Source organism: Mastacembelus armatus, chromosome 17 (assembly GCF_900324485.2).
Source record: "Mastacembelus armatus chromosome 17, fMasArm1.2, whole genome shotgun sequence".
Lineage (NCBI taxonomy): Eukaryota > Metazoa > Chordata > Actinopteri > Synbranchiformes > Mastacembelidae > Mastacembelus > Mastacembelus armatus.
This window is the reverse complement of record NC_046649.1, coordinates 180606-207156: the sequence shown is the minus strand read 5'-3', so window position 1 is coordinate 207156 and position 26551 is coordinate 180606. Positions and strand designations below refer to the sequence as shown.

At 41.6% G+C, this 26551-nt stretch overlaps 1 protein-coding gene across 4 annotated transcripts in view; it reads right to left on the bottom strand.

The window, feature by feature from the left end:
• cntnap2b (contactin associated protein 2b) overlaps positions 1-26551 on the bottom strand; it is a 77734-nt gene that overhangs the window by 40181 nt on the left and 11002 nt on the right. For all 4 annotated transcript variants that reach the window (XR_003296024.2, XM_026312847.2, XM_026312848.2 and 1 more), the window contains exons 2-7: positions 23316-23426; positions 20856-21049; positions 17525-17672; positions 6269-6472; positions 5911-6095; positions 1245-1388 (exon numbers count right to left, since the gene is read on the bottom strand). Coding sequence is in view for 3 of the 4 variants with exons in the window: in XM_026312847.2 (XP_026168632.1) it covers positions 1245-1388; positions 5911-6095; positions 6269-6472; positions 17525-17672; positions 20856-21049; positions 23316-23426 (986 nt within the window). In the remaining variant the exon portion in view is untranslated. The remainder of the gene's footprint in view (positions 1-1244; positions 1389-5910; positions 6096-6268; positions 6473-17524; positions 17673-20855; positions 21050-23315; positions 23427-26551) is intronic.

Below are 26551 nucleotides of genomic sequence, written 5' to 3'. Positions count from 1 at the left end.
AAATCAAATCAAATCCGGTCTGGTAGTGAGAGACGGCATCCACCCCACTTTGAATGGTGCAGCTCTCATCTCTAGAAATCTGGCCAAGTTTATTAGCCAACCTAAAGCCTGACAATCCAGAGTGGGGACAGGGACGCAGAGACTCAGTCTAAAACGCCTCTCTGCAGTTTCCTTAGAGTCGTCACCCCCCTCAAACCACATAGAGATTGTGTCTGCCCCTCGAACATATAAATCAAATAAATCAGAAGTTAACAGAAGAGGAGTTATTCATAAAAACCTAATAAAAATTAAGACCACTCTTCTTATTGAACAGAAAAACAGAACAGTCAGATGTGGCTTATTAAATATTAGGTCTCTTTCATCTAAATCTCTGTTAGTAAATGATTTGATAACTGATCACCAAACTGACTTACTCTGTCTTACTGAAACCTGGCTACAGCAGGATGAATATGTCAGTCTGAATGAATCACCCCCCTCAGTCATAAAAATTATCATGTTCCTCGAAGCACAGGTCGAGATGGAGGAGTAGCTGCAATCTTCCACTCAAACTTATTATTAAACTTTCATATTCAGAACAGTTAACTCATCTGAGAGCGTCACTCTGAGCCTATACCTGTGGACATGCTGCTAGATAAATTTGATCTGTCAAGGTATGCTATGTCTATGTTACATTCAGTGTCTCACAAACAGTACTCTGGGGCAAACTTCTTATAATCAAGTAAAGACGAAATTCAAACTTAGTTCATTCTGGTCTGACACATAGGTGGCTGTCAGACAGTTATTCACATTCACTCCTAAGTGCAACTAACATGTCTCTGGTGCATGGAGGAAACCCACACAGACTGTAATGCATTAATTCTCCAACCCAGCCACTACCACCTGGTCTGTAGTAACCTCTACCCCCCTACCACTCCCCTCACCTGAGCACCCACACCCACTTGCACCCACTTGTTCCTTACTCTTCCAGTCATGTTTGGGTTCAAATAGTTTTTACTGAGCCATTACATTTGTTTCTTGGAGGTAGGGAAATATTCACCTTGAGAAAAGTTAACAATTAAGGTAATATAGGGTTCTACTCTAATGACAATAACAGGTAAACAGAAAGAATGTAAGCCAGGTCTCTTAACCCATTGATGCACCTTCAAAAAAGTTTATGTTTACGTTAATGTCTCTTCGACAAAAATGTGCTTGTGTGCATCAGAGGATTAAAGACCCACACACAGAGCCCAAGAAAAATGTCTTACAAAGCTGGAGGTGTCCACCTTCTTCCTGCGGACCAGGTTAGTTATGTTCTCTCCGTTGTAGGTGATTCCCTCCATGCAGCCCACAAAGTTGACTCTGCCTCCTGAGCTCTGCTTTGTTGATAAAGGCAGCCCTCCGAAACTGATCTGAAAACACACAGAGGCAGTGGAGTTGTTAGGCATAATCATTCAGGGCTTCAGAACTGAATATTTTGAGGTCATCCCTGAACTTGGTCCTGTCAAAAGGTTAACACTAACATTATGTTAATACTAGGTTAACTCTAAGGCCACAGACTCATATGGAGCAAGGCGGTACTAATTATAGCATCAGTACAGGAGTAATAATTTAGCAACGCACATGAAAAAGGAAGCGTGCAAATTCAAATGCAAATTCACTGACTGGCAGTCATAGAACCATGAAACGTTTGAGTGGTAACACCCAGTTTACCCTTCTTGAATATTTCAAGAAGAAAAATAAAGCTAAGGTATGACAAAGCTAGCACATTAAACTGTATAAGAAATGAAGCTGATGGCCAAAAGTTTAAACTATTACAGACATAAGAAACCATTTGCCTCCCTTTGTAGATTATTGTGTGGCCACAGGATGGCCAATTATTTTTTATACAAAATATTTTAAAACGTTAAACACCTTGAAAAGAGGGAAGCTAATTCATCAGGCAAATTTATCTTGACATTTACATTCACATAAACAACCTCACTGAATGGACACTGCCTCCACAGTTTTTATGGCTTTTTCGTGGCAATCTATAATTTTTCCTGCGTTTTAATGCTAAATTATTAAGAACAATACAATTTACTTATTTAGGTCACTAATTTATTTACTAATAATATATTAAGCTGAGTTTGAAATGAAATTAAAGTTTTGGGAGCATATTTGGGGACATATGTAGAGTTTAAACTATAAAAATAGGTATTTATAGGCATTGTTTTGACCACATCCAAAATTCGTGGTTTTTCACAATTCGCGGGTGCTCTAGGAACATAACCCCTGCGAATTTTGGGGGTTTACTGTACTTTTAGATTTACAAATAGTGGTTCTCAAAGTGTGGTCTGTGTATTGCAGTGGGGTTGTGATGACACTGGAAGAACTTTTTCATATTTCTTAAACCTTTGGAGGAAGTTTCCCTTGTTTGTCTAGGAACTACAGGAACTGAGAATTATTGGAATACTAATTTAGGACACATTTTTAGCTCCTACCTTGGAGTAGGTACTGTACTTTTCAGAACAAGAAATTCATCAAACACTAAACCAATGCATCACCAGAAACCGCCTTTTTTAAAAGTTAATTTTAAACAAGAGTGTTCACATGGAAAAAAACATTTTTACAAGTGGACTGACACTGAAGTTCAGGCTGTACATGCAACGGAAAAAATTCCAAGAGATCTTGATGAATCATGCAGAAGTGACATCTCTATAGCAGCCATCAGCTTGCGTTACTTGAATGTCCTGGACTAATGGTGTGAAGTTTGTGAGAGGGCTACAGTACCAGCTAAAGATTATTACAACAGGGGATGAGTCTTGAGTAAACTTAAAGCACAGCTTCCAAAGCAAAGACAAGAAAATATGATAAGGCATATATTGCTCTCGGCTTCACCAGCAATGGGTAACAAGGACAGACCACTGTGTGTCTGAAAAAACGTTAGCTTCTGACAGTTTGAAAGTGAAGACACTGTTTTTTTTTTGTTTGCCTTACTTTCACATGGGGAATCAGAATGAGTCCATCATTAGATCCTAACGACCCTCACCTGAGCTCACTCCTTTGTTCACTTAGCAAGTCAATTCAGACTAGGTGTGAAGTGAAACCAACTCAAGGGCGTGGGTCTAACAACTCTCACCTGATTTGCTTACCTCACTTAATGAGCCTATTGGACTAAGGCTGGAGTGAAACTAACCTGGGAAATAAATTTGGAGGTTCCAGTCCAGCCTTTCTCAGACTGATGAAGCCATTTGGATGGCTGGCGAAATGTTTCAGCTTTAAAGAACGGAAAGTCCAGTTGCCATGACTCAACCTCTAGATAACCTCCCCTGGACGACTGAGAATCTACACAGACTTACTCAAAAGGTGTCGTTCTGTATGAATTACAATATTTAAAATAAATTCCAGTACAGTTTGCATGCAAGAATAAAATATTTTTATCTTAACTGGGGGGCCCTGCACAAAATGCTTGGGAACTACTGAGAAGAGAAAAGCTAAGACAGCACAAGATAAAATGAAACTACTTGGGAAAATTCTGAATGTTCCAGCAGCAAGGGTACCACATAAGTATAGCAGAAATAAAACTGAAGAGGTAACCACAAGATATTTACAGTATCTCACAGAAGTGAGTACACCCCTCACATTTTTGTAAATAGTTTATTATATCTTTTCACGTGACAACACTGAAAAAATGACATTTTGCTACAATGTAAATGCTACAATGTATTTTCCAGCACTGCCCTAACCCTCTTAGGAATGGAGTTCACCAGAGCTTCACAGGTTGTCACTGGAATCCTCTTCCACTCCTCCATGATGACATCATGGAGCTGGTGGATGTTAGAGACCTTGCACTCCTCCACCTTCTGTTTGAGGATGCCCCACAGATGCTCAATAGGGTTTAGGTCTGGAGACTTGGCCAGTCCATCACCTTTACCCTCAGCTTCTTTAGCAAGGCAGTGGTCATCTTGGAGGTGTGTTTGGGGTCGTTATCATGCTGGAATACTGCCCTGCGGCCCACTCTCCGAAGGGAGGCGATCATGCTCTGCTTCAGTATGTCACAGTACATGTTGGCATTCATGGTTCCCTCAATGAACTGTAGCTCCCCAGTGCCGGCAGCACTCATGCAGCCCCAGACCATGACACTCCCAACACCATGCTTGGCTGTAGGCAAGACACCCTTTTCTTTGTACTCCTTACCCGGTTGCCGCCAGACACGCTTGACACCATCTGAACCAAATAAGTTTATCTTGGTCTCATCAGACCACAGGACACGGTTCCAGTAATCCATATCCTTAGTCTGCTTGTCTTCAGCAAACTGTTGCGGGCTTTCTTGTGCATCATCTTTAGAAGAGGCTTCTTTCTGGGACGACAGCCATGCAGACCAATTTGATGCAGTGTGCAGCGTATGGTCTGAGCACTGACAGGCTGACTCCCCACCCCTTGAACCTCTGCAGCAATGCTGGCAGCACTCATACGTCTATTTCCATCCCATTCATACCTGAGACCTTGTAACACTAACGAGTCACATGACACCGGGGAGGGAAAATGGCTAATTGGGCCCAATTTGGACATTTTCACTTAGGGGTGTACTCACTTTTGTGGCCAGCAGTTTAGACATTAATGGCTATGTATTGAGTTATTTTGAGGGGACAGCAAATTCATACTGCTATACAAGCTGTACACTCACTACTTTACATTGTAGCAAAGTGTCATCTCTTCAGTGTTGTCACATGAAGAGATATAATAAATTATTTACAAAAATGTGAGGGGTGTACTCACTTCTGTGAGATACTGTACAATAGAAATATGATTAAAATATAATAACACTACGAAGCTAGAAAGTATTGCACTCTGCTATAATGAATATTTACAGTTTTTACACTGGTCAACTGGGGATGGGGGAATTGTGTCTGACCCACATTCCACAAACTCCTGCTCTACTCCCGACATAAAAATTTTGTCCATTCTCAAGAGGACAGGAAGAGGATGGCTTTGGTTGAAATCTAAATGGGAACGGGGCGGTTTCGACTGGAAACGGAGCGGCGTCAATCGGCAAAAACTGGAGAATCAAGATCTGTCTTTGATCCTGCTCAAAAACTTCTCTCAGCCTCTAGAGAGCGCCAATAGAGGAGCAATGGGTTGGGAAGCGTGGAAGTTAAAGCAGGAATGAGACGGATGTTAGCGCCAACAGCATGAACAGGATGGCATCACGTCGGGAGTGAGTCAGAAGGCAAAATCTCACTGCCGCTCTCATCTGCATTGCATTGCAGTAATTCCCTCTCAGCCACATTCTTGACTGAAAGGCTCATTATGCACCTCAAAATGCAGGTCTTTGTCTTCTCAAGTGCATCACATGATTATTCATGACCAGACACGCCTCCCTGCATATGCCCTTTCCAAAGAAGTGTCTTAGAAAATTTAAATCAGTGTATTGTTTTCTGTGAATGAGTGAACAAGATGTTTTTCACATCATTATGAAGCAAAAACTCTAGGCTACAAGATCCAGTTCTCAAAAGTCTTGTGAACCAATGTTCTGTTTGTGTTTTATGGTCTTATTTCAGTGACTTAAAAATGAACTAACAAAGCATAAACACTGTTTTCTCAAAAACACAATCATGTATAAACTTGCTGCTCACATATTATTATAGCCCTGTTTGTGCTGATTACAGTGTTATCAGACTTTAGCCATTAATATGTTTAAAAGCAACTGAAAAAAGCACAAATGATGGGATGATGGTATCACAGACAAAATAGCAGTGCATTAGCCATGAACACAAAGACTGACTCAACATCATCTTAGTGGACAGGACTTTGTGAATACCAAGCCCATTGTCACTGTGTTTACATTACCAGAATGTACTTAAAGTACCTTGGAACTAGAAACACATTGCCAGGACTGTGAGGCTGAAATGATAAACATGTCTGACAGAATGAATCCTGGGAAGTCTGTACCTCGTAGTCCAGGTCCAGGTGGTCAAATTCGCCATTGGTCCTGAACTGCTGAGTGTGGTGGTCCAGAGTGAAGTTGACATTCCTACGGTACCGCTCTATGACAACTGAATGCCAATGGTCATCATCTAATAAGCTCCCACTAGTCACTGACGTGTGACCCTGAATGGAACCGTACTGGTTACTGCCTGGAAAGAAGACAGAAAGCAGACTGTAAATTCACATAATGTCACTTCAAAACACAGCAAAATATAATGCAGTCTTGCAGATGTCAACAGAAAAGATTAGGTCTTCTCTGGAGAACAATATGCAGTGCTTTTGCTGTCTTTAAACCCATAGACTTTATGTTATGAAAGGCTACCTAAGTTGATGTTGAGTTGCAGTCTTGCCCTGCGAAGCTCCAGGGAAATATAGTCTCCCTGTTGTCCCTCTCCATGGAGCAAGACCCCATCTCCTGCCATGGTTCTAAACTTCAGAGAGATGACATCTTTCACAATCTTCATCTTTTTACTCCTGAAGCGGTAGGAGATGACACTGTGACCATCAAAACTGACCACATCTGCCCCTGGAAAATGAAAAACAGGAAATGCTATATATCTTTTTTGGAGTATTTGGAAAATATTGACAGTTTTGCACAAATCTATAATGGAAACACAACTTCTATCACTGTCCTCTCTCCTTCTCTGTGCTGTCAACCAAATAGCAAACTTAACTATCTTCTTCTTTTCCTTTTGACTGCTCCTTTCAGGGGTCACCACAGCGAAATTAATTTTGGCAGCAGATTTTAATTTATTTTTAGTCATAGTCCTTTGACTAAAATGCAATTTTTGTTTTAGACATATTTTAGTCATCTGCTTTGTTTTAGTTTTAGTCTAGTTTTAGTCGACTAAATAGCATAAGAATTTAGTCGACTAAATCTACAGTAGATTTAGTCAACTAACATATATTGGGTTGAATTTCAATGTAATTTAGTTAAACTATTGTAATATACAAAATAGTCTAAATTAAAAATAAATGAAAGCAATGTTCATTAAATATATGGAATGTGACCTTTTCATAAAAGACCAAAAGTTAGATCTGCAGTTTATAACCTGCATATGACATTATTCATTCTTTAAAGCAAAGTGCAACTCCAAAATATTTAAGAGAAAAACTGTATTTAGCAGTAATGTCATTGCATCAAACATGAAATTGACCCATATGTCTTCACTTCGCTTTCTCCCAGCTGTTTCCATTTCATTATAGTTTAAGTCAGACAGAAACCCAGTGTAGGCTATGCAAGATGATGTCGTGTACGCACGCATCCCGCGTCAATAGGTTGGATCAGTTACTTTTCAAATTTGTGCTCAAAGTGTGTCTAAGAAGATTAATTCTGATTGGATCTTTTCTAAAAACGTCCCTCACTGTCATGACCTGTTTGGACTTCCTGTTTCTTTTATTTTGGTAGGGTTCATGACAGGATCTAGTTTTGTTTCATTTCTGTTCTCTTTACGTTGCCCTGATTTGGTTTGATTGTTTTCATCTGTGCCTTGTTTTGTCCCTCACATACCTTGGTTCTGTGACCGTTTCCTTGCCAGGTTGTCTGTTGCCAAACCCTATGCTCCACGCCTTGTTTGCCGGTTTTCTCTCTCCACATCTTCTCCGCTGTTTGATCCTGGATTGCCCTTTTGTTTCCCCAAGTTAAGTTAAGTTGTTCTGGTTTTCTTTTGTGTGTGTCCTCACCATGTCTTGCGTGTTTATCTAGTTCCTCTTGTGTTCAGGTTTTGTCTTGTTACCGTGTGCATGTTAGTTAGGCCCGAGCGCACTGACAGTGCAGGCAAGGGCCTATTGTAATCGCTCAATGAGCCAGGAGTGCCAAACTGCAAGGGGTCCCCCCAGGTATGATGGAGGACTTATCCACACCCCACCATGACGTGGGACTGTGCGAGACCTTTCCGAAAATGTATATATTATGATTGACAGGTGGCCGTGGGCCTGGAAATCGTTAGGAATATTCTTATTATTAGGCCCGAGCAAGGACCGAGGTCCCAGCGCAGGGACTATTATAATTGCTCAATGGGCAAGGGACGAATAAGCGGGGGGGGCGGTTTCTGGCTTCATCTACCGTCTCCCCACACCCCACCATGACGTTACTGGGCGTTAGACCTTTCCGAAAATGTATAGTATGTCGCTGTCGCGCGGCCATGGGCCTGGAAATTGTTAGGATTATTAGGCCCGAGCAAGGACCGAGGTCCCAGCGCAGGGACTATTATAATCGCTCAATGGGCAAGGGACGAATAAGCGTTTACAGCCTTATTTGACCCCCTGAACGTGTGTGAAAACTCACCAAAATTTGCACCCCCCTCAGAATCGCGTCACAATTTGATATTTTATGGGTTTCATAAACGACCTCAAAAGAATGGCTCTGCGGCGCCCCCGACAGAGGTCGAGATACATTGGGCCTATGGGAGGTCATGTGACACTTTTTTCATTGTACAGTCGCAAAACCTGGCACACATCTTCTTCATGTCAGGCCAGGCAAAAAAGCTTATTGTGTCCCGGTCGTGTGACCGACAGGAAGTCCACCAGCTGGGGGTTTATTTCGAGGTCATTGAGTTCGTTGATTTTGCTCACCTCGTATTCTTTCGAACTCCTCCTTGGGCTTTTGACCGATCGAGCTCATTTTTGGCCGGCGTCACCTAGACCCATGGGGCTGCAAAATTTATCCCAATTCTTTGAATAAGTATTACGGTTTTCCTTTGGCGGGCGCTGCAATTTGGCCTAGGTTTTTGGCTCGCCGCCGTTTCCTCAACTTGTAATAACTCTCACACGCATGGTCGGATTGGAATGGGACCAATTGATGAATTGTAGTCCCTGCCGCCCTAGACCCATCTGATTAAACTAAATCGAAATAGGCCCTATAGCGCCCCCTGTATAACGATTTGAAAATTGCCATTCAAACCAAACCATTTACTTTGTCAGATTTGTACCAGATTTGGCACACACATCCTTTAGGGCGTCCTGATCATAAAAGCCGATCGGACCCATGCTCTATTTTGCATGTGGTTGCCTTGGCGGTGACTGGATCTCGCCATTCGTTTCCAATGGGAATTTTGCAAAATGTCCAGCTTTTGTCAGAACGGTACCAGATTTGGCACAGATCTCCGTGGGGGTCCAGTGAAGGGCATGGTCTACTTGGAGGGGGTGTGGGGGGGGCGGATAGCGCCCCCTATGCAGTTGCACTTACTTTGTCAGAACTGTATCAAATTTGGCACAGACCTCCGTGGGGCTCCAGGAGAGGACATGGTCTACTTGGGGCGGTGTGGGGGGGGGCGGATGGCGCCCCCTATGTTCTTGCACTTACTTTGTCAGAACTGTACCGAATTTGGCACAGATCTCCGTGGGGGTCCGCTGAATGACGTGGTCTACTTGGGGAGGTGCGGTCTCCTCGGGGGAGGGGTTTTGGGGGGGCCGCCGGTTCTTGGGGGACGGTCGATTCGGAGGGCGGGGGCGCTTGGGGAGGCGTTTCGTTCGGGGAGGCCGTTCGCTGGGGGAGGCGGTTCGTTCGTGGACGCGGTTCGCTGGGGGACGCGGTTCGCTCGCGGGGGCGGCGCGCCGGGGGAGGCGGTCCGCTCGAGGCGAGGGCCGATCATCGCCGCTTGCGGCTATATTTATTATTCTTTTTCTTCTTCTGCGAAACAACCCTTAATTTGACCCCCTGAACATATTCGAAAACTCACGAAAATTTGCACTCAAGTCAGAATCTTGAAAAAATTTTGTTTTTTAAAGGTTTCACACACGACCTTAAAACAATGGCTCTACAGCGCCCCCGAGAAAAGTCGAAATACATTGCGCCTATGGGAGGCCGACCCACACTTTTTTCATCGCACACTCACCAAACTCGTTACGCCTCTTCTTCCTTTCGGGGCAAGCAGAAAAGCTTATCATGTCAAGGTCGTATGACAAACAGGAAGTCCACCAGCCTGGAATTTATCTAAAGGTCATTGAGTTCGCCATTTTTTGCTGCCCTCACATTCTTTCGAACTCGTCCTAGGGCTTTTCACCAATTGAGCTCATTTTTGGTCAGCATCACCTAGACCCATGGGGCTGCAAAAGTTATCCAAATTTTTTCGCTCACTTTCACAATTTTCGTTTGACGCCGCCTTCCAGCTGACGTACGATTTTTGGCTCGCCACCATTTCTTCAACTTGTAATCACTCTCACACACATGGTCGGATTTGAATCGGACCAACTGATGAATTGTAGTCCCTGCCGCCCTGAACCCATTTCATTAAACTAAATCAAAATAGGCCCTATAGCGCCCCCTGTATAACGACTTTGTCAGAATTGTACCAAATTTGGCACACATATCCTTTAGGGCATCCTAATCATAAAAGCCAATCGGACCCATGCCCTATTTTCAATGCTGTTGCCTTGGCGATGACGAAATCTCGCCATTCATTTCCAATGGGAATTTTGCAAAATGTCCAGTTTCGCACACCTCGTACTTCAGCGAACTCGTCCTAGGACTTTTGACCGAATGAGCTGATTCTTGGTCAGCATCATCTAGACATGTGGGGCAGCTAAAGTTATCCAAATTTTTTTGCTAACTTTTACGGATTTCCTTTGCCGGACCCCAGAAGTTGACCTATGTTTTGCCATCTTCGAATTGTGATAACTCACAAACGCATGGTCAGATTTCAATCGGACCAATTGATGAATTGCAGAGCCCACTGGCCTGAACCCATGTGACTTAAGAAAATCACTATAGATGCAATAGCGCCCCCTATGTACTTGCACTTACTTTGTCAGAACGGTACCAAATTTGGCGCAGACCTTCGTGGGGGTCCACTGAATGACGTGGTCTACTTCAAGGGAGTGCGGATAGCACCCCCTATGTACTTGCACTTACTTTGTCAGAACTGTACCAAATTTGGCACAGACCTCTGCGGGGGTCCACTGAGAGACGTGGTCTACTTGGTGAGGTGTGGTCGCTTCGGGGGAGGGGATTGGGGGGGCGGCCGATTGTTGGGGGATGGTCGATTCGGAGGGCGGAGGCGCTTGGGGAGGCGTTTCGTTCGGGGAGGAGGTTTGCTTGGGGAGGCGGTTCGTTCGTGAACGCGGTTCGCTGGGGGACGCGGTTTGCTAGCGGGGGCGGTGCGCCGGGGGAGGCAGTCCGCTCGAGGCGAGGGCCGCTTATCGCCGCTTGCGGCTATATTTTCCTTTGCTTCTGCCTCGTCTCCCTTACACTCATGTTCCGCAACTCATGCGTTCTTGTTCATGTCTGGTTTCTTTAGTGTTCATGTTCCTGTTCTCACGTTCCTGTTTTCATGTAGTCCTGTGTACCTTGTTTCCTCGTGTCCCTGCCGATGTTTTACACTTATCAGTTTCCCTGCCTTGACCTACCCCTGCTTGTGTGTGTTTGTTTAGCCTTGTTTTCATTCAATAAAGCCCCTTTTTCTTCACTCCTGTGTCTTGTGGATGATTTTTGCTCCTGACCACGTCCTTAGTTTATGACACTCACTCACATTTTCGTCTTGTTTTATTAGTTAACGACAATGTCAATATATTTTAATTATAGTTTTCATCATCATCACTTAATTTTTATTTAGTTATCAGATGTGGGCTTCATAGACAATTGGGCCACTTTCTGGGGAAAACCCGGTCTGATAGCGAGAGATGGCATCCATCCCACTTTGAATGGTGCAGCTCTCATCTCTAGGAATTTGGCCGAGTTTCTTAGCCGACCTAAAGCCTGACAATCCAGGGTGGGGACCGGGATGCAGAGACTCAGTCTAAAACGCTTCTCTGCAGTTTCCTTAGAGCCGCCGCCCCCTTCAAACCACATAGAGACTGTGTCTGCCCCTCGAACATATAAATCAAACAAATCAGAAGTTAACAGAAGAGGAGTTATTCATAAAAACCTAATAAAAATTAAGACCACTCCTCTTATTGAACAGAAAAACAGAACTGTCAAATGTGGATTATTAAATATTAGGTCCCTTTCTTCTAAATCTCTGTTAGTAAATGATTTGATAACTGATCACCAAATTGACCTACTTTATCTTACTGAAACCTGGTTACAGCAGGATGAATATGTCAGTCTGAATGAATCAACCCCCCTCAGTCATAAAAATTATCATGTTCCTCGAAGCACAGGTCGAGGTGGAGGAGTAGCTGCAATCTTCCAGTCAAACTTATTATTAAACTTTCATCCTCAGAACAGTTATAACTCATTTGAGAGCCTCACTCTTAGTCTCTCACATACAAACTGGAAAACACAAAAACCAGTTCTACTTGTCATTTTGTACCGTCCACCTGTTCCGTACTCAGAGTTTTTAACTGAATTCCCTGACTTCCTGTCTGATTTAGTGCTTAGATCAGATAAAGTCATTATAGTGGGAGATTTTAACATTCATGTAGATGTTGAAAATAACAGCCTCAGCATTGCATTTAATTCTATATTAGATTCAATTGGTTTCATTCAAAACGTTAATAAACCCACCCACTGTTTTAATCACACCCTTGATCTTGTTCTGACCTATGGCATCGAAATTGAACATCTAATAATTTTCCCCCCAAATCCTGTTTTGTCAGATCATTCTTTAATAACTTTCGAATTTAAAATGATGGATCATGCAGCGTCTGGAAGAAAATTCCACTACAGCAGATGTTTATCTGACAACGCTGTTAATAAATTTAAGAAAATGATTCCATCTTTATTTACATCTATGCCAAGTATAAACATAATGGAGGGCAGCTGCCTTAATCCTACTCCCTACCAAATTGATCATGTTGTTGACAGCGCTGTAACCTCACTGCGTGAAACGCTTGATTCTGTAGCCCCTCTGAAAAAGAAGTTAGTGATTCAGAGAAGACTAGCCCCATGGTATAATTTACATGTTCGTACCTTAAAGCAGGCATCACGAAGGCTGGAAAGGAAGTGGCGTTCCACAAACTTAGAGGAAATTTTTCTAGCCTGGAAAAACAGTCTACTAACATATAAAAAAGCTCTCCGTAAAGCCAGAACTGCATACTATTCATCACTAATCGAGGAAAATAAGAACAATCCCAGGTTTCTTTTCAGCACTGTAGCCAGGCTGACAAAAAGTCACAGCTCCGTTGAGCCCAGTGTTCCCTTAGCTCTCAGCAGTGATGAATTTATGAGTTTCTTTACAAATAAAATCACAACTATTAGAGATAAAATTCAGCAGATGCTTCCTATACCTGCAATAAATGAATCTTTTACTACAGTAGCTCTTGAATCATCTGTAGGACCTCAGTTATGTTTAGACTGCTTCTCTCCTATAGATCTCTCTGAATTTACATCAGTAGTTGCTTCATCGAAATCATCAACGTGTCTCTTGGACCCCATCCCGACTAGACTGCTTAAAGGCACCCTGCCATTAATGAACTCATCTTTATTGGACTTGGTAAATTTATCTCTAGTATCAGGCTACGTACCACAGGCCTTTAAGACTGCAGTAATCAAACCTTTACTCAAAAAGCCTAGTCTTGATCCAGGTGTCTTGGCTAATTATAGACCAATATCCAACCTGCCATTTATTTCTAAAATCCTAGAAAAAGCTGTTGCTAAGCAGCTATCAGACCACTTACACAGGAATGAACTATTTGAAGATTTCCAATCAGGATTTAGAGCACATCATAGTACAGAAACAGCACTGTTGAAAGTTACCAACGATCTTCTCTTAGCCTCAGATAATGGACTTGTTTCGATACTTGTCCTCCTAGACCTTAGTGCAGCATTCGACACCATTGACCACAACATCTTATTACAGAGACTGGAGCATGTGATTGGTATCAGAGGAACAGCGTTAAAGTGGTTCCAATCCTATTTATCGGACAGATTCCAGTTTGTTCATGTCCATGATGAACCTTCCACACGAACAAAAGTTAGTTATGGAGTTCCACAAGGTTCTGTGCTAGGACCGATTCTGTTCACCCTGTACATGCTTCCTTTAGGATATATCATTAGGAAGCACTCTATTAATTACCACTGCTATGCGGATGACACTCAGTTATATCAATCTATTAAACCTGTTAACACAAACCAGTTAACCAGACTTCAAGCCTGTCTAACTGACATAAAGGCTTGGATGACCAGTAACTTTTTACTTTTAAACTCGGAGAAAACAGAAGTCATTATATTTGGGCCTAAAAATCTCAGAAATAACTTTTCTAAAATTATAGCTACTCTAGATGGCATAGCCCTGGCCTCCAGCACTACTGTAAAAAACCTTGGAGTTATTTTTGACCAGGACATGTCCTTTAACTCACACATAAAACAAATTTCTAGAACTGCATTCTTTCACCTGCGCAACATTTCCAAAATTAGGAACATCCTGTCTCAAAATGATGTAGAAAAACTAGTCCATGCGTTTGTTTCCTCAAGGCTAGATTACTGTAACTCATTACTATCTGGATGTCCTAATATCTTAATAAAAAGCCTCCAATTAATCCAGAATGCCGCAGCCAGAGTCCTGACAGGAACTAGCAAGAGAGATCATATTTCTCCTATATTGGCTTCTCTTCATTGGCTCCCTGTAAAATATAGAATAGAATTTAAAATCCTTCTTCTCACATACAAATCCCTTCATAATCAAGCTCCTTCATACCTTAAAGACCTCATAGTACCATATTATCCCAATAGACCACTTCGCTCTCAGAGTGCAGGCCTACTTGTGGTTCCCAGAGTTCTCAAAAGCAGAATGGGAGGCAGAGCCTTTAGCTATCAAGCTCCTCTCCTGTGGAACCAGCTCTCAGCCTGGGTTCAGGAGGCAGACACTCTCTGTACTTTTAAGGCTAGACTTAAAACCTTCCTCTTTGACAAAGCATATAGTTAGGGCTGGCTTCAGGCAACCCTGAACCATCCCTTAGTTAGTTATGCTGCTATAGGCCTAGACTGCCCGAGGACCATTGGTGCACTGAGCTCCCCTACCCTACCCGCCCCCCCCTCCCCCTTCTCTCCGACCTCATGTATATTCCACCATTGAATGTTACTAACCTTGTGCTCTCTCTCTCCCCTAGTTTGTGCTCTCTCCCTCCCTCTCTCTCTCTCTCTCTCTCTCTGTACCTTCTGCAGGTGTCCCTGGTCCTGGAGCTGTTTATCGCTGATGTGCAGTTACTGGCCCCACCAACTTGCAGTGTCTATTTGTTGTTTATTGTTGCTGTTCTTTTCTCTCTGCTCTATCCACTCACCCCAACCGGTCGAGGCAGATGGCCGCCCAAACTGAGCCCGGTTCTGCTGGAGGTTTTTTTTTCTTCCGTTAAAGGGAGTTTTTTCCTCTCCACTGTCGCCAAGTGCTTGCTCATAAGGGAATTGTTGGGTTTTTAGTTTTAGTTTTTGTAAAGTGCCTTGAGATGATTTGTATTGTGATTTGGCGCTATACAAATAAAATTGAATTGAATTGAATTGAATCATCTCGTCAGTGAAAACGTGTTGTTGACGAAAATTATAACGCAAATATTTCATCAACGAAATTAACACTGCATTCCACTCTATCCTCTGTATCCTCCTCAACCACACCAACTATCCTCATGTACTCCTTCACTACATCAATAACAGAATCTATGATGCAACAAAAGGCATAAATTGAACCATACAGATTTACATTATTTGAATTGAATACTGGGTTGTTATGGGTAATACAGTCAGGTAAGCTTTGACCTCACTTTCTCACCTGAACCTGCTTGTTTTTTCCTACCTTTAATGTAAACAGTTTTTTTTTTTTTTGTTAATGAAGAATAATAACTAATAAAATTATTACACTGCACAGGTTTGGTATTTTATCTCTACTTAAACTAAAATAGTCAAGTCAATCAGTTACAGTAGCTTGTTACCTGGCAAATGTGCAGGTAAGTCAGCTAATGTTGTTTGACAGTATTCACTTCACTTCACAGGGAACTGTTAACCACACACTTTTAACCCTCTGGGGTCGATGCACGCGCCGGCGCGTTTTGACGCATCTTTTTCTGATAAGGCCGGAACAAACTAATTACTCCATCAATTCTGATCGTACAGATAAAAGAAGTATATCATTCAAATCTGTAAAGGGTCTAGTTTTAGTGGTATACCATCATAATAACAACAAAACGTTGTGCTTTTTTTAAATAAAGAAAGCCGACAGGGTGCGCTCTCGGACTTTTCTGTCTCTGCCATTTCTCTTCACAGACGCGTAAATAAAACCACCAGAATCTCAGCGAATACTTGGCTCATAAAAATAAGAATTATATGGCTAGAAAGCTTGAAATGTTTTCTTTTGAGTGAAACAATTCAAGTCAAAAACAAATCATCACTTTTTATTTAATCCGTATGAACGTAAGGAGAAGTCCGTTTTTTCCTGTCTCACCTCATTACAGGTAATGCGGTCCCGCCTTGTACACTGTCCACTGTTCACATGTAAATAATCTCAGGTGAACCAGGTAAATATGTGCACACCCCCGAGAAATGACACAAAATATCAAACTTCATCATAGAATTTACTCACTTTTTCGGTGCGTTTGGATGATGGCGCGTTACGCACGTGAAGCGGCGCTCCTTACATTCCACACAGAGACAAATAGTTTAGCTTGTCCTCGGAGTAAAAACACTGATTTTAACTCAAATGAGGATCGTTTGGCTCCTCATTGTGTTGTATTGTACAGCACTAATCCCCTCCCATCTACATTGACTGAAAGGCTCATTATGCGCGGCTTTGTCTGGTCGTTCAGTGCGTCTTTTGTGTTCTCAGGTAAATCACATGACTATTCATCCTCAGACACACCCTCTTGCATATGGCCTTTCTGGACAAAAAGTGTCTTAGAAAATTTAAATCAGTGTATTGTTTACTGTGAATGTGTGAACAAGATGACATTCACAGCACTCTGAAGTAAACACTTTAGCCAACAACATGGTGGTCTCCAAAGTCTTGTGAACCAATGTTCTGTTTGTGTTTTATGGTCTTATTTCAGTGAGTAAAAAATTGTAGTTTTTCACTAGCCATGCATAAACACTTTTTTCTCAAAAACAATAATGTATAAACTTGATGCTCACATATTATTGTAGCCAATTTTGTGCTGATTACAGTGCTATTAGACTTTAGACATTAATATGTTTAAAAGACACTGAAAAAAGCACAAATGTCAGGACATGTCAAAATTTGTCCAGGCCCCAAAAACCCCCTCAGACCCCAGAGGGTTAAGCCACAGTATTAATGATCCAGTGTTCACAGTCAGAACAGTCAGCATCTGGATTTGCTTTTCAACTTACTTGTGGATTAAATCTCCACCATGAAATCTATTGCTACTTTCTTCTTGTCCTACACTGAACCATACTATTGATTTTCCACGATTAACCATGTTCCTACACCAAACATGCAGCCATATATTTAGCAGTTGAAATATTTTGCATAATTGTCTAAATTGTCAAAATGAAATGTCCAGGTGGTATCCACTGTAAAATTAGCATTTTCAGTTCAGCATTTAACAAAATATGTGCCCATATTTATAAATGACAGTAATCATGATTTCACTTTACAACATGCTTTTGAACTAATCAATTAGCAACATACCAAATGTGTACAACATGTGGTAGAGAGAAGAATAAGATGCTGGAATCGGTTCATCAACTTGTACTCACAGTATGAGCAGCCATAGAGCTCCAGACGTAATCCAATGCGTCCCTCCCTGCTCCAATCCAGTGGTATGAAGCGGATGTAGTGAGCCTGGACAGGGTGTTGCAGCTCATGGCGAACTACACCCTCACTGTTCACATTCCCCTCAAATGTCTGAAACACAAAAAACACAAACATTCTGTTGCAGCTACATCTCCACAGTTCATGTAATCCTTAGTTCCATAATTAGAAACATGAAGTAAATTTTCAAGCAATTAGCAAGTTACTAGCAAGTTATGTTTTTTTTTTTTAAGTTTAAATCTCAGTCATAAAGATAGGTGGAATTTTCCAATCTAATATTTGATTTTGAGCAGACCAAGTCTTTTTTTTCCAGTTACACCTACTTTCTAGGGCTAAGCCATTTCTTTTGAAATGTCCATTGCATTTGGACTACTGTAATGCCCTCTGTGGTGGTGTCACCCAGTCCTCGATTTCTTTACTTCAGTTTGTTCATAACGCTGTAGCTTTTTTACACAAAATTATGCACACATTAGCCCTGGTCTGAGATATTTGCATTGACTACCATTTTCTTTTACGTAGGACAGCATTAAGATTTTATTATTTGCTTTTAAAGTTTTTAAATGGCTTACTTACTTGCATGAACTGTTTAATCTTCTTCAGCTGGACTGAGGATTTCCAATCGAAAGCTCTCAGTAGGAAATGGTAGGACTTGGTCAAGATAGGGAGACCAGGCTTTTACTGTAGTGGCTAAAAGATTATGGAATTCTCTACCCCTTCAGTTTCAATTAACCAGCAATCTCAGCTTTTATGTCTTACCTAAAAATGTAAATTTCTATTTTGGCATTTAGTTCTGGTACTTAACTGGTATTTGTTCTCTTTTTAATAGTGTAATTTTTTTACTTTGCATTCTAATTTTATTTTCTATCTGCACTTTCTTTGTCCTTTTACTTTATTTTTATTTTTCAGCATTGTGCAGCATTTTGGTGAATTTTAGTTGTAAATGCTGATTTGATTTGATTTGAATTTGAATTTCAAATTGAATTAAGTTTTTGGGATTTTTCTTTTTCTATCTATGAAATGTTGGATAGAAAAGCAGAAAAGAAAAAATGATTATTTCGAATCAGAGTCTCGAGCTAGCTTGCCTGAGTCTCCAGCTTCCCAATCCGAGTCTCCAGCCTCCATGTACGAGTCTGCCCTCTCCCTGCTGCACATGACTCTATTTACTTTATTACAAAACCAACATCCAGAGGATTTTAATCATGTAACCCTGGACTCTACACTTGCTGCTCTCCATCAATATGTAGACTGACCCACTAGGAAGAACAGGGCAATAGATCCGATTTGTATGCAAATACACAATCATAATCTGGTACACCTGCAGTCTATGTACACCCCTCTTGTCAAGAGGCAAACTGTAACAACCCAGCAGGTTAGGAAGTGGTCCACTGGAGCAAAGGATGCCCTCAGGGACTGCTTAGCGACCATCGAGTACACCATAGTGTACTGGTGGGCTCACATGGGGAGGATTAAGAGGGGGCAGTGGAGTGTATTACAGACTGATCTGAATGTCTGTGTGAATATAGTGTTCCCTGACAGGATAGTGCAGTGCTCTGCTAATAACAGAACCTGGGTTACCAGTGAGGTTAACACCATCCTAAACAAGAAAAAGAGAGCATTTAGGTGAAAAAAAAATTACAAGGAGATGAGAGAGGTGCAAAAATAACTCTAAATCTGCCTGAAGGAGGCCAAGGAGGTATGCAGGAGAAAGCTGGAGAAAAAGCTGAAGGAAAATAGTAGTAATGGGCAAATGATACCGAGGCTTTGAAGCTTGTGTCACTCTTCCTGAAGCGGAGTGATTCGAAACGCTGTGTCGGAGCTTGTATCGAAACACCAATGTCTTCGAACTGATGACGTTCGAAGCTTAGAACGTCATCAGTGCTTCGCTTCGCGCTTATAGTCTCACAGTCTTTCATAGTCTCATAGTCTTTCATAGTCTTTCAGTGTGTGTCATTGGCTCATGGCGTTTCAATGCATTCTGAGGCAATGACAGCTTGACAGGTTTGACAGATTTGAGTGGTTTGGTGCCATATCAGCTATATAAGATGCATCATTCTGCTTCAGGATTTGGAGAGTGAGAGTGAGAGTATTTTGGCAAGTTTCACGGCGAGTCCCACAAATAAGCGACGTTCTAAAGTTTGGGATCATTTTGATCTCAAGAGGTCTGAACTTTTATTGCTGTCATGGGATTGAAACAGTGCCAGTGCTTCAGTCGTGCTCTTCAGAGGTTGCTATGGCTTCAGTTGTCCACCAGATGTCACTGTCACTGAAGTCTCGAAGCTTTGAATCTTTTTCGGCACAATTGTCAGGAAAGCTTCATGAGGCTTCACTTGCCCACCACTAGAAAATAGCATATGGAAAGCCTGTAAACTACAACTATAGTATTTGCTATTTAGCTTTAGGTTACAATTGTATAATACAGATTGTAGGACATTTTTTCTGAACAAAAACTTTAAAACAAGAATATCGCTATATATTAATACTCATATATTTATACCTTATCTATGCAGTATATCACATAATAGCAATGAAAACCAAACTTTCTCCAAATGTCTCTCCTCTTTGCATACAGTCAAAATAGATGCAGAAAGGTAACTAACGTATATAAGATTAAGGTAAACAAACTGTAACCATTGTGTTACTGGAATTATACTTTTATTTTATTATATTTTTATTGTTTTGTTTATAAAATATCTGGATATATTTTGTCACACGTGATTTCCATTAGTTTACGTCTGCACAGAAAGGAAGATTAACACTGAAGACTGAAGTGAAAGAAGTGAGTTTTGTTATCTGTGAGCCAATTGGTTTCAGCCTATAATTTGTTTTTGATATTTAGAGCCCACAGGCAAGGGCCTATTGTTGTTGCTCAACGAGCCAGGAGTGCAAAAGTGCCAGGGGTGGTCAATTTTAGGGGGGTGGCTGTCCATTTGCGATTGGTGGTCGGCTTGGGAAAGCAGTTTGCTCGGGGAGGCGGTACGCTCGCAGCGAGGGACATTCATCGCCGTTTGCAGCTATATTTGATAATTATGTTTGCATTATATCCACTGTTGTGCAATTTATATCACAGACAAATTAAAATTTTGAGTAAAATTTTAGTCAAGATCTGAAGTTATACTGTATATTAAGTTATTTATCTCCCCAATGAATATCTAAGAAACCTGGAAAGACTACTCTGTACTGATTCTAGTACTGGCCATCATTGTGTTCTTTTTGCCATAGAAAGTGTTAGACAGTTTTGATGAGGCAAAATGACATCACAATACATGACATCCTTACCCAGATGTTTCCATCCTGCAGATAAGGTCTCCAGTTTTTCTGCGTGTCACTGTAAAGCAGCCGATACTTGCTGACCCAGTCAGAGCTACTGTAGCGACCTTGTGTCACTATGGCAACTACCTGCTTCCTAGAACCCAGGTCCACCTGTAACCACCGGTAATGGTCTGTATCCAAGGGTGACCAGCCTCCAGCACCTATGTCAACAAAAATGGGAGCAAGGGAAAGGGACTGCCAGTTTACCAATTAGGTACACATTTATAAATAATATATCAGAAGTTCATCCCTTATTCATATTCATACATATATATATGTATATACAGTGGGTACGGAAAGTATTCAGACCCCTTTACATTTTTCACTCTTTGTGTCATTGCAGTCATTTGCCAAAATCAAAAAAGTTCATTTTATTTCTCATTAATGTTCACTCAGCACCCCATCTTGACAGAAAAAAACAGAAATGTAGAAATTTTTGCAAATTTATTAAAAAAGAAAAACTGAAATATCACATGGTCATAAGTATTCAGACCCTTTGCAGTGACACTCATATTTAACTCACATGCTGTCCATTTCTTCTGATCCTCCTTGAGATGGTTCTGCTCCTTCATTGGAGTCCAGCTGTGTTTAATTAAACTGATTGGACTTGATTAGGAAAGGCACACACCTGTCTATATAAGACCTTACAGCTCACAGTGCATGTCAGAGCAAATGAGAATCATGAGGTCGAAGGAACTGCCCAAGGAGCTCAAAGACAGAATTGTGGCAAGGCACAGATCTGGCCAAGGTTACAAAATAATTTCTGCAGCACTCAAGGTTCCTAAGAGCACAGTGGCCTCCATAATCCTCAAATGGAAAAAGTTTGGGACGACCAGAACTCTTCCTAGACCTGGCCGTCCAGCCAAACTGAGCAATCGTGGGAGAAGAGCCTTGGTGAGAGAGGTAAAGAAGAACCCAAAGATCACTGTGGCTGAGCTCCAGAGATGCAGTAGGGAGATGGGAGAAAGTTCCACAAAGTCAACTATCACTGCAGCCCTCCACCAGTCGGGACTTTATGGCAGAGTGGCCCGACGGAAGCCTCTCCTCAATGCAAGACACATGAAAGCCCGCATAGAGTTTGCCAAAAAACACGAAGGACTCCCAGACTATGAGAAATAAGATTCTCTGGTCTGATGAGACCAAGATTGAACTTTTTGGCGTTAATTCTAAGCGGTGTGTGTGGAGAAAACCAGGCACTGCTCATCACCTGCCCAATACAATCCCTACAGTGAAACATGGTGGTGGGAGCATCATGTTGTGGGGGTGTTTTTCAGCTGCAGGGACAGGACGATTGGTTGCAATTGAAGGAAAGATGAATGCAGCCAAGTACAGAGATATCCTGGAAGAAAACCTCTTCCAGAGTGCTCAGGACCTCAGACTGGGCCGAAGGTTCACCTTTCAACAGGACAATGACCCTAAGCACACAGCTAAAATAACAAAGGAGTGGCTTCGGAACAACTCTGTGACCGTTCTTGACTGGCCCAGCCAGAGCCCTGACCTAAACCCAATTGAGCATCTCTGGAGAGACCTGAAAATTGCTGTCCACCAACGTTCACCATCCAACCTGACAGAACTGGAGAGGATCTGCAAGGAAGAATGGCAGAGGATCCCCAAATCCAGGTGTGGAAAACTTGTTGCATCATTCCCAAGAAGACTCATGGCTGTACTAGCTCAAAAGGGTGCTTCTACTCAATACTGAGCACAGGGTCTGAATACTTATGACCATGTGATATTTCAGTTTTTCTTTTTTAATAAATTTGCAAAAATTTCTACATTTCTGTTTTTTTCTGTCAAGATGGGGTGCTGAGTGTACATTAATGAGAAATAAAAATGAACTTTTTTGATTTTGGCAAATGGCTGCAATGACACAAAGAGTGAAAAATTTAAAGGGGTCTGAATACTTTCCGTACCCACTGTAAATGAAGGATCTTAGTCTGTACTTTTTTGTACTTTTTAAATATATATACCGGATCTCCATAAAGTCTCTTTACAATTTAAAAAATATATTACAAAGGCAACTGAGATATCTTAATCAGATTTGCTCTATGTACCCAGTGGTTATCAAAGTTTTTAATAACATTGCATGATACAGGACATCACTAATCTAAAGCAAAAGATCACTGATGCCATTGCCACCATTGATGAGGCTATGCTACAGCGAACATGGCAAGAAATCGAGTACAGTCTTGATGTGCTTCGTGCAACTAATAGTGCCCATATAGAGGTGTATTAAATGAGGCAAAAAAACTTGAATATCTACTCCTCATTTTGTAATAATTTCCACATTATTAACAATTTCCACAGTATTTGTCCGTTCATTTGCTTGTATGTGATATATGATATAGGATTCTGCTATCGGATTTATATATATATATAGATCCGATAGCAGAATCAGTATCAACAGTACTTCTCTTTGCACAGGCATACCTTGTTTCCTATTGAGTTTGGCATAACCAGCTCCATATCCTCGTGCATACACTGATGAACTTGTGAAGGAACTGTAGGGGAGAGGAGTAGCTAAGATGTTCTCACACCTCCCTGAACCAGAAACAAAAAACAGACACAGATCTCAGCATATCAGTAATAAAATCAGTCTTCAGAAGCCCACTGATGTTGGTAACCCCATGATGCCTCACATAACACAACAGACCAATATTTTGGTTAAATAAATTATACTAATGATATTCCCTGAGGGCAACATGGTGGCTTGGTGGTCAGCACTTACGGCTGCCTTACAGCAAGAAGGTTCTTGGTTTGAAACCCAGCAGGGGCCTTTCTGTGTGGATTTGCATGTTCTCCCTGTGCCTGCATGGATTTTCCTCCCACATTCCAAAAACATGTATGTCAGGTAGATTGGTCATTCTAAATTGTACACAGGAGTAAGTGTGACTGTGTGTTAGGAGTGGGGATCTTTAGGCATGCCACTATATGATTCCATTTTGATTCCACTGGCCCACGATTTGATTAAAAAATTATGTATCATTTCTATACTTGCTACCTGTATTTCCAAAGATCATTGGCCTAATCTGAAATATCATTTGAAAGCAGAAAACCTCAAATGGTATAAACCAATTCAGGATTGAATTATCACAGCGACAACAGTTCCTTAATGTTAACAAGTGTACGAACATAGCAAGACAGTCCAGTGAACAAAATCCCTCCAGGTTTTTAGTCCAAAAGATGTATTATACTTGAGTGAAAGCCATAAAACCATCATAATTCACTTTTCAGTCCTCATTAAAATGTTTTAATTTCATTTATTTTATGTTTTTTTTTTTCGCTGTTTATTTGCCACAGATAGACAGATGGTAGATTTAGACTTTCTATCAGCACGAAAACCAATGGCAGACCAGCTGACAGGCAAAACCTACCCATGAGGTAGAAAATTCTAATGACAGGAAAATCACCAGTCACCATCATTGCCAATGATGAATGACATATGTTGTAGCCAATGAAATAACGTTTCCTATGATGTGACACACTGTGTACTTTGCTTTCGAATAGGAATGTTGCCCTGACAAGACTGGTGACGCACAGGCAGAACAGAAGGTTCAGCGCACAGGGGATGTGTGGGGACACAGGAGTCATATTTCATATTTCACAGGATGACGTCATTCATAGAAACCTTACAGTGCTATATTGGACATCTTGATTGACGTTTGTGACGATGACCGCACAATATAAGATACTGTACAGCTAACAGTTACTGTAGAACGCTAACGATGCTAGTGTCTCACATAGCTCATACCCCTAAACATACAAGCCCAAGCATGTGCATGCTACAAGCACACATGCATGTAAGTCGTTTGTAGTCCTGTAGTGGTAAAACGTGTCTAACTGACAGACTTTATTCAATCAAATATTAACATCAATTATTAACTGTTCTGCATCGATTTAGAATTATAAAGTGATTGACGATGCATCATAAAAACACAAAATAGATAACTATTTTTCCCACCCCTAGTGTCGTTGTTCGACTATATAGGGCCATGTGATGGACTGCCTTTCACCTGTAGAGAGGTGGGATAGGCTCCAGCAGATTCCCGTGACCTTAAATAGGAATAAGAAGGTATACAGGGTGGGCCATTTATATGGATACACCTTAATAAAATGGGAATGGTTGGTGATATTAACGTCCTGTTTGTGGCACATTAGTATATGTGAGGGGGCAAACTTTTTAAGATGGGTGGTGACCATGGTGGCCATTTGGAAGTCGGCCATCTTGGATCCAACTTTTGTTTTTTCAATAGGAAGAGGGTCATGTGACACATCAAACTTATTGGGAATTTCACAAGAAAAACAATGGTGTGCTTGGTTTTAACGTAACTTTATTCTTTCATGAGTTATTTACAAGTTTCTCTTTGTTCACAGCCATTGACATGTCGAAAAGGTTAACACGTGATGAGCGGATCGAAATTGTGTTGATATCTGGTGAACGCAGTAACCGGGTCATTGCAGCAGATTTCAATGCAAGACACCCTACGAGACCACCCATCTCCCATGCTACAGTTAGCAAACTGCTTGCTAAGTTTCGTGAAACTGGTTCAGTGTTGGATTTGCCAAAATGTGGACGGATGAAAACTGTCACTAGTGAACAAACATCAGTGGCTGTCCTAGCTTCATTCAGCAAGAGCCCACAGCGTAGCACTCGCCGCATGTCACTGGAGAGTGGCATTAGTCGAACATCCCTTCGGCAGATATTAGCTACTCACAAATGGCACCCTTACAAACTCCAGCTACTGCAGCATCTCAACGAGGATGACCCAGATCGGCGCACACAATTTGCAGAATGGGCAAAACAAAAATTGGAACAGGACCCTCAGTTCACGCAGAAGATTTTGTTCAGTGATGAGGCAAACTTTTATGTGAATGGTGAAGTTAACAAACAAAACCACCACTATTGGTCTGACACTAACCCACATTGGATAGATCCCTCCAAGACTGTTGGAACAAAAAAAGTGATGGTATGGTGTGGTATATGGGGTACAAAGATAGTGGGGCCATTCTTCATCAATGGAAACCTCAAGGCCACTGGATATTAGAAATTGCTACATGATGATGCGTTTCCCTCTTTATGCACTGAAGCTGGCACATTCCCTGAGTTTTTCCAGCAAGATGGTGCACCACCACATTATGGGTGTCAGGTCCGAGCATTCCTAGATGAACAGTTTCCTGAAAAGTGGATTGGTCGTCGTGGGCCAGTTGAATGGCCCCCAAGGTCTCCCGATCTGACCCCCTTAGACTTTTATCTTTGGGGTCATCTGAAGGCAATTGTCTATGGTGTGAAGATATGAGATGTGCAGCACCTGAAACTACGGATACTGGAAGCCTGTGCTGGCATTTCTCCGGTGGTGTTGCTATCAGTGTGTGAAGAGTGGGAGAAGAGGGTTACATTGACAATCCATCACAATGGGCAGCACATTGAACACATTTTATAAGTGGTCAGAAACTTGTAAAATGAAAGAATAAAGTTACGTTAAAACCAAGCACACCATTGTTTTTCTTGTGAAATTCCCAATAAGTTTGATGTGTCACATGACCCTCTTCCTATTGAAAAAACAAAAGTTGGATCCAAGATGGCCGACTTCCAAATGGCCACCATGGTCACCACCCATCTTGAAAAGTTTGCCCCCTCACATATACTAATGTGCCACAAACAGGAC